The following is a 9,709-nucleotide window of genomic DNA, read 5'->3' as shown; positions in this document are numbered from 1 at the left end:
AACCACCAAAACTATAAACCTTTCAAACAGAAAATTAGGATTGACAGAGGACTGTCAATTGATGACTACCACTTCTTTGAGGGAGACGCACTTCTTCTTATCAGGAAACCAGAAATGTTATGATCTTCTACCTCCCTCCCGCCTGAATGACAATACAATATAAACGAATATAATTAGGCATTGTTTGGTTCAATGATTTAAAGACAACTTATGCAGTTATTTTTATTGGCACGGCAGTTGCTATCAGCGAGCATCTGGCTATCACGATTCCAAGAACAGCATAGTATGTGAAGGAATGTTTAGCAGAGATTCAGTCGTTGGAGCTTCAATCGCTGAACCAAACGGTACCTTAACAAATGAAGAAAAGTTATCTGAGCTATAGTTGAGTACTGTTTGTGTGTGTGTGTGTAGGCATTACTTTAATTTTCACCAAACTTTTTCCTACTGCTCTCCTAATGTTTGTCCCTGGGTCCTTATCAATCTTTCTATTAACCACCCAACAAAGCTTATGATGACACCACCCAAATTATTTTATTTTCAGGACCTAAAACTAGTCAGCATCCCACACATTGACATTGTATGTCCAGGAACATTCAAAGCCACTGTCATTGTATGTAGTATGTACATGTTGAATTTACCTTTTTATCTCTTCCGCTACTTCTCTTCCAATGCTAGATTACTGAGAATTAATGGAAAGGCAAAGAAAAAGAAAACTCACCAACAGACGCACCAAAAGGTGAGGACTGAGGAGTGGGAGGCTGCCACTGAACAAGTGCTTTTTACTTTTTCTATGAAAAGAATAAACCTAAAGATAAAGATGAGAAAGGATGATTTAACAAACTTTACCCATTAATGATAAATTCCCTTTCTCATTCATAACAGAGACAAAAAAAAAAAAAAAGAAAGGAATATGTCATTGTTCAGCTTCATATGAATCTTTGAACACTTTCAATGACCACACTTGATTACACAAACAGAAGCCCCCCACCCACCACCACATGTAATGCAGATTTCCACATAATGAATTCATTCTAATTACTTTGTACAACATCAAGGCCAACTTGGTTGAATCATTCTCTTAATATGTCCTTGATGTAATCTAAAAGCTTAATGGTCACTCCACCAGATGCTCACATGAACCATCAAATCATTATCCCAAAGTTCCAAATCTCCTAAAGATCCGCAAAAACCTAAGCATTAAATAATTTAAACAAATATTTAGCTTACACACTAAGAAAGAAAGAATTTATGCGACTCAATCCAAATCCCAAACAGTCATCAAATACCCACTACTGGGATCTGGAACCACAGCACAGATTCCCAATCACCCACTGAAGTAAAAACAAATGTATATACGATAAGATAAGAGATGTAACTACATCTAGAATCAATGTAGAAGTGAGAATCTAACATCTTCATCATCAACCCATTATTCTTTTATTCATATTCAAGATCTTCCACAACTGATAGCACCCAAAAACATTGGTTCCAAAGGTGACAATGAATGAATATATACCAAGAGGACTTTCAGTCTTTCAGCACTTATTATAATTCAACAGGTTGCTAATAATATAAGGCAAAAAAATGACAATAATAGAGAGATAAAAATTGAAAATATCGGAGGGCCAAAAAGAGAAACACCTTGCCTGGGATTAACATTTTGAATATAACCCAGGAAGGCTTTCCCACCCTTCTCTAAATTCTGTTATAACAATCAATGATGAAATGAATATACCGTAACTGATTTTTCCTCCCCTGATTTCTTCCTTTGTTACTGTTACCTTTCATACCCACCAACAAAATTCCAAGAAAAATAAGCTTATAGTATTTACCAAAACCTTATGTTGTTTGCCCACTCATGACTCAAAAAATATTTTTCAGTTTTGCTGAGCCACAAGTTGATCAATCCGCATTTGCTCAAGTAACGCTCCTACCATAGCATGATCAGCTGGTTCCATTTGTGGGTTCAAACTCGAATCCTCACTCAAAGAATCAAAGGTTGCATCGGCGGAATTAGTCAGTGCAAGTTTTTCTTTCACATCAGATGGAGATTCCTTAACAAGAGATTGAACCCATGAAAGGTCAGGCTCCTCTCCATTGCCAAGCTCAAATGAAGATGACCTGCGGAGTCTACCCAATTCATCTGTACTAACTGCCCAGTCAGGCTTCCCATTGGAAGATCCCCATTTTGACCAAGAATTCACAGGGGAGCCCACAATGGCAGCAGAAGTGGAGCCAAGCTCCCGAGAGCTGAGGCTGCGAAACTGCTGTTGCTGCTTCTCACGTTGAACTAACATGGACACTCGAGAGGCCATAGGTGAGATAGGTTCCACATTTCTGGGAGACATCCTACCAGATGAGGGAACGCCAAAAGAGCCCTGCAGTAGAGGATGGTCAACATTTTTAGGGGAAAAATTAGTATTGATCGGTGATAACATGCTCTGCTGTTGCTGAAACTGATTGAGAACAGCTGCAGCCAATGCTTGATCAGGGTAACGGGGAGATGAGCCCTCGGCAGAAAAGAGGTCATCAAGATTTGAAGGCGTTAGGGTCTTCAATCGACCAGAACGATTCAGTGAGGAGCTCAGAGATGACTGAGAGAGACTACTTAACTCGTTTATGATGTGCTGTTGTCGCACATCATAATCTGGCAGCATGCCAAATTCCTCTGCTAGCATATCTCTAGCATTAAGGGAAGATCTCAATCGACTAGATTGAAGATTGCTTCCAGGGAGATGCAATGCAGGAATATTTGGTTGTGGCCAAGCTACAGAAGAGTCTGGCATGCCATTGGCAGATGGAGACATTGGTGGGGTGAAAGGTGATGGAGACATGACAGACACTGATGAAGGAGATCCAGGTAAAAGGCTCATGGCTGCAGCGAAATCCATGGCAGCAGCACCAGAGTTGAGAGACCGAGGAGAGGGAACAGCAGAGCCAGTGGAGACATATAAGGGCCGCAGTTCCTCAGCTTTGTGGGCAAAGAAACAAACCCTCCTTGCACAATTGATACCATCCTTGCAAAGCCGTGTTCTATATTGTGCTGGGTGTAGCCAACATTCAAAAACCCCATGAGCATATTCACACATATCTCCACGTCGACAAGTCCCCTTCCTGAAGTCAGGACATGGAACACAACTGTAGTGGAACTTTCTAGGATCCCTTCTTCGAGCGTTTTCTCCTGGATGAACAAAAGGGCACTCTGTCCAATCATGAGAGTAGGCACGTGAACAAGGCCGAACTTTGAAGGAATACATACGGAATTCATCAGTCGAGTAGATGCTGTTCTTAATGTCTGGTAGAGATGGGTCAACAGGGTACTCTTTCTTCTCTGATGCAGGAGCCATTGGGACATCATCCATCTTCAGTTTCCGCACCAAATCCATAGAAGATGACAAGAACCCATTTTTCAAAGAAGGTGAAAGAGGTGGAGAATTTGAATTTGAAGTGGATATTGACTCTCTTGTTTTGCTGTCATTAATAAAACCATCAGTAGCAAGTAGTTCTTCAAGAGTTGACTTTACATCTCGAAGCTTTGGAGGAACAACAATAACATCAACAGGACGATGACCATTGGCATCTACCAAGTTTGGATCAGCGCCTGCTGCTAAAAGCAGTTTCACAACGTCCACAGCATTCACAGCTCCACCTGAGGCAGCACAATGAAGGGCGGTGCTTCCATCAAGACCACAGGAGAGATTGACATCTGCATCTGATAGAGACAGAATCAATCTCATAACATCTATACTACCATATATAGCCGCAACCATTAAAGGGGTCCTGTGCTCATTAACCATCTGGCTGGAGCCCTTCAGCCGGCCATACCATTGTCCAACCTCATCAACACATGATGGGTTGCACTCAATTGATCGCTTGAATGCCTCAGTGTCGTTGTTAGCAGCGAGTTCAAGCAAGCTCGCAAATGTATCTTCCGTCTCAACAGTCAAGTGATTCATGGTTATGCTCGGGTGTCTACTTTCTTCTTTAGGAATAACAGACAAAATCAGATTCGAAATGGGCTTTAACCCCTCAGATACACAGCACATCCTCTCATGCTATACAGAAAGCTGAAAATTAAGATATCACACAGGTTAGATCTCAGCAGCTTTGCCAACATGAAAAGGACACAAACAACTTAAGAAAATGAAAAACTTCAGCTGATCAAAGATTAACAGGGTGGGAGATATAAAAGCCCACTTAATCACAAGCTACAGCAATCTAACAAAGCACTTTAGAAGGGCGTGCAGATGGAGCATAAAATGGAAATGAAGTCTGAGAGATGTCATACCAACCAATAAATCAGAACAAAAGCGTGTATGACAAGGAGCTACTACTTTGAAAGTAACACAAAGGATCCAAGCAACATCATGTAGCCATGAGCAACAAACAAGCAAATTGAACTATAGCTAGATAACAAAAGCTGTGTTGATGATTGTTCTCTTGGATTCTTCAACCAGGCTATGCTTGTGAAAGAAGAACAACAATTATCTTGGCAAATGGCTTCACCAAACATTGTCTCTCAACCTTTCCACATAAATACAAGAACTAAACTACACAAAAGTAACACACAAAGAGTGCAGGCTAACGTGATATTAACACCAAAATTTTATTCTACGAATATGCCACAGTTATTTTCCGGCCAAGCAAACAAACAAGCAGTGAGAAAATACAGTTGCAAGCAAGTCCTAGTTAAGAGAAAATCTTTGATGTTATTGAGGCAAATTCTTAGGCGACCCTTCATGACACTGGACAAAATCGGATCTTCTCGTTTCCAATCAAATCCCACCATTTTCTCCTTTGCCAAACAGGAATGAAAGAAAACTTGATCCAGAAAGAAAATACCCAAAAACTAACACAATCAAACTACTGAGCAAGGAAAAAGGATAGCCAAAGTCCGCAAATTTATCAAGGACAGGTCGAAGAGATCTGATATGAAAGCAAATCTATAGAAATTTTAGTCCAAAAAAGGAATATAAAACAAAATAAAAAAATCTAAAATATATAAACAAAAGAGGGAAAAAAAACATCCGTGAAGAAGATCTTACAACATGTGATCAAACTGAACTCATTGGTCTCTCCAACAAAATTATACAGAATCAGATAACTATTTTAGTAGTCCTTATAGTACAAGCAAGAACCTTACCAGCACAAGCAGAGAGACAGAGAGAAATTCGAGGGTTTCAGAGGCGACCCTTTCACACACTTGGAACAGAAGCTCTGAAACTGAGAAGATTTAGTTGTAACAAGAGAAAAAGTTGTGAACTTGTGAGGAGTTGAAATGGTAGAGAGAGGGTCTCTTCTTCTTCCATCTCCAATTACTATGCTCTCCTCTGCTTTCTCTATTTTCTTTCATGAAAAAAAAATATTTAATTAAAACTATTATTTATTTATTTCTCTTTTATTCTTCCATTTTTTTTCTGGGTTTTGATAGGATCGCCTGCAACAATAGCAGAGGGGAATGCCCACTGAGCAATCGTTTTATAACTCTACTACATAAGAAACCGATAAGATCACGACACGTCATCAAATGACGAGAAATGGATGATGTGGCGGTGAATGACTCGTCAGTTTAAAAAAACTAAATTACTGTCTGTCTGTACTACGAAGTTATTATCGCTTGTGTAATAATTTAACCGTCTCCGGGTCAAATTCAACCTAAATTCACCTCACATGAAAGTTAATTCCACCGGAATTAATAAGCTACATTGCCTGCTTAACCAATAACCTGCAACCTACCTTCATTAAATCCTCGTATTGCCCAATTTGCCCTCCATCTGCTCACAAATTCACAATAGCCATAATGGTGCCACGTCAGCAAGCTATCCTATTAAATTTTTTTAAAAAAAAGAAAGAAAACCGGCTGGGGAGGTGGAAAGGCCAGAAGAGTGACAGGTTAGGATAGGACAACGGGCTGAAACGGTGGAGGTGTAATAAAGTGAATTGAAATATCGACTGGGGTCCGGCAATGAGAGATCACCAAGTGTCACCTCGCCGAGAGGACGGACCGGAGCTGAACAAATACTGGTTCAATGAACATGACCTTAGATGAGGTTTTTTTTTTTTTTTTAAATATGTTTTTTTATCGAAATAGAACATTGGGTACACACATGTCTAATCTAATCGACTGTCAATCGAGCGCACCTCTCGTTGGAATTCATATGTGGCATATTCATACAACAAACAACTGCCAGGTCTGGTCAATACTACAACACACAATAATTTATAATAATGATTATAATTAATAATCATATAAATATGTATTAATCAACGACGTTACTAAAAAAAGAAATAAACATATTATCGTCCTATCTCTATCACCTGCTCTTGTTATCATGGACCTAAGAAGTGGACATCTGAGGAGCATACGTTGTGTCTTGATAAAACCTTACTCACTTGTGAATGTGACTTTTATGGTCCCCAAATGGGCACTATCTTTGTAGATTTGGTCATGATGTGAATACAACACCGTCTCGATTATTCCATGAAGTCTTCTTTATCAATATGTATGATGTATCTATTTATTGAATATTTAATATAATCGACGAATAACAAGTTTTCCAGGATTTTGAGAACTACTTCATAGTCTTCATATGTTTTGGAGTGGTCTTATCAAGGGAATTAGAATACCCACAAAAAAAAGGGAAAAAAAAAAGAAAAGAAAAAGGTCGGCGTCAATTTTTATGGTGGTGGGTAGGCCATAATGATGATAGGAATAATATGTTAAAGGTCATTATTTTATGTAATATTCAAATTCGATTTATACGGGTCAACAAACACCAAGTGAATTGGGTGACCACATTAAATGTACGATGAAAAATAATCTGTTAAGAAAATTTACGTCAAATTATGGATTGATGATACCCTCTTAAGAATGTTTATAATATTTGAGATTTTGTCAAAACCTTGCAGGTGGATTTTAATTAATCTGACACATTCAAATAAGTTAAGCGGTAAGTTCAAGAAAATATTTAAAGATGTCAATTAAATATTATATGTCAGTGGCATATTTAATTGACGGGTATCTATAACTTAACGTAAGAAATTTTATGAACAAGTATAACGAAAGACTCAGATTTAATTTGAGATAAAACAGGGAGTGCAAGTATAATATTTTAGTGGAATATATTATAATTTATGAATTATAATTATGTCCATGGGTTTGGACTAATAATTAAATTCATAGGAAACCCATGTTTTATTTTTCCTAGTTGGTCCCTACTGTAGCCCAGAAGCCCAATACAGTAAAACCAAAACGGATCGAAATTAGGAGAAGGAGAAGCTTAGGGACCAACCCACCTAGGGAGAAAACCCTAGGTGTGGCCGACCCTGTAAATACACACATAGTGTGTGTTTTGTTAATACAAGTTTTGAGACATCGGTTGGCCTCTCTACTCTCTAATCATTTCTACTAGTTTTGGTTTGTGTTCTTTAGGTTCTTGGAGAAAAGAGACCACTGTCCCAATCCAAGTTTGGGAATTTGTACATAAGGTGTAAGATCCGCAGGTTTGAGCATAGTATCAAACTCGCTGACTCCATCCTTCGTTCCTGATTATTAGAGATCAAATCAGAGAGGTCTCAAGGTAAATAATCTACATGCAATTAATTGATATATGGTTTATGCTATGGTGATTAGTATTTGATAAGAAATTTTTGAAACTTGTCTAGCTATCGTTTATGTCTATGAGGTCCTTATACGCTTCCACGAGTTGCATGTTTCCAACAGGTGAAGAAGGTTTCCAAATATGGCTCATTGTAGGGGTGTCAACGGTTGGTTTTTGTAGATTTTTTTTGACATAAATTTATCCGACCAATCGGTCGGTTATTATCGATTTGGTAGATTTTTTTGATCAGTCTTCACTAATATATATTTGACAACAACCAACTAATGATCAATTTGACATAATTTTTTTGGACGACCCTACTCCTTGTCATGGAGACCAAAGTAGGGCCTTTTCACTGTATATGGTTGAGACACTTGTACTAAAAACAATAAAACATCCATCTATATGACCCTTCGGGTTTGCGCCAGGGGCATATGGGCCTTGTAGAATATTGGTCCTCTGGGCTTTAAAAACGATAATTGAATATCAGTAGTTCAGTACATGTGATAGAACTTGTTCAAAACCGAAGTCAAGAACAAGAGCTTGTGAGAATAAATTTATTGATATTTTTCTGATGCCAAACTCAATAGTCTAACTCCAATTCCTACTAGAGAATGAGAGGTAATTTGGTTGGTCAGGTTGTCTGCCCAGAACTTTGAGGTACAGGGTTTCATTCTCACCAGGAGATTGAGATTTGAGTAATTTCCATCAGTTGTGGTGATCTTCGTACCCTTCAAACATAACTTAGCGTGTGTATAACCTATGAGCTTTTCAAAAAAAAAAAAAAACTTCAATTCCTACTCTAAGTACGCAAACCAATAGATAATTACCTTAAGGAATCCTAACTAATAGTAGCAACAACTATTGGAAACAAATGGTAGTAATAATGAGAAATTAACTAATGAGTCCCTAATTAAACGCGTCACCTTTTGCGGACGTGGACGACTTCAAGGTGGAGCAAACTGCCTCTTCCTTAAGCACATTGAAATGCATGGTCTTCATGGTCACCTCTTCATTGCTAGTCCCACCACGTTGCTCCTTCAACATTAGCCTTCGAGCCCGATTATAAGCATTAATATTCAGTTCCCCTGGTTCTCATCAACATGTCACAACATCGAGTTGAAGAGTTGGGCTTTTGAGCTCAAAACAAAGCTATACCATTCCCTAAAGCCCAATACATTTTCTAAAATGAGTCTTTTGTTCTTGAAGAGGTAGAGTATGCATCCACCTGAATTTTATTATTGTTTTGGATATTTATTTTTCACATTCGTCTTTAATTCAACGTTCAACATTTGACACCAACAATCAAGCAGTTGAACAACCCAAATTAATTAAATAAAATTATGGTTTAAAATAAATTGGAAGGTGTTTTTTGGGTCCCTAATTGAATTTTGGGTGGGCAAAATTAGTGGGTCTATTTGTGATTTGGAACCCAAAAACTAGCCAAACAAATATATTAGTTGAATGCATGGGGGAGAATTGTTCATATTTCGTTTATATGAATCGGGGGAAGTTTGAGTCTACACTTGTGGAGAATGAGTCATTGCGAGCTAGTACCCTATTGGATTTATGGTGACAAATTCTCAATTTAAACACTGGATAGTAACTATGTCTCAAACCGAACAGCTCATAATAAATGCATGCTCTTATGATTACACCCAAAAAGAGTTTGGTCCACTGGTGTAGTGGTGCTCATCCTTTTTTCTTTTAAATAAAGTGGGGGCATGAATTATTTGGTATGCTTTCGAAGACAAACCAAAAAAAGCAAAGAAAACTTTAATCAATGTATTTTGATAATCTTATTATTATTATTATTATGTTTCAACCTAAAGTTTCATCTTCTTTAATCATTAAATGCATGACCTTCAATGGATTGATGGCTTGGTTTCAAAGTGTTCCAACCTTTCACATGTTTAACGACCAATTTTAAATAATGAACGCAATCGTATATTCTAAGATAACCTAATATTAATCAAGAATTCATGATTCTTAGACTTTCTTTAATTCAATTGCCAAACAATCATGCCTGCATAGACTTAAATGAATTAAGTAGAACTTAAATATTGTTACATTGAAAAACTGTTGACTCTAATTGAGCAAAACTCTCG

At 37.9% G+C, this 9,709-nt stretch overlaps 1 protein-coding gene across 1 annotated transcript; it reads right to left on the bottom strand.

Annotated features, from left to right (window-relative positions):
• Positions 1-1,414: 1,414 nt before the first annotated feature.
• Positions 1,415-5,432, bottom strand: LOC120012832 (zinc finger CCCH domain-containing protein 30-like). The gene is made up of 2 exons (XM_038864363.1): positions 5,144-5,432; positions 1,415-4,067 (listed from the first exon to the last, which is right to left on the bottom strand). Exon 2 carries the CDS (start codon positions 4,044-4,046, stop codon positions 1,878-1,880), a length of 2,169 nt encoding a protein of 722 aa, XP_038720291.1. The 5' UTR covers positions 4,047-4,067; positions 5,144-5,432; the 3' UTR covers positions 1,415-1,877.
• Positions 5,433-9,709: the final 4,277 nt, after the last annotated feature.

Source organism: Tripterygium wilfordii, chromosome 13 (genome assembly GCF_013401445.1).
Source record: "Tripterygium wilfordii isolate XIE 37 chromosome 13, ASM1340144v1, whole genome shotgun sequence".
Classification (NCBI taxonomy): Eukaryota; Viridiplantae; Streptophyta; class Magnoliopsida; order Celastrales; family Celastraceae; genus Tripterygium; species Tripterygium wilfordii.
This window is presented reverse-complemented; position numbering and strand designations above follow the sequence as displayed.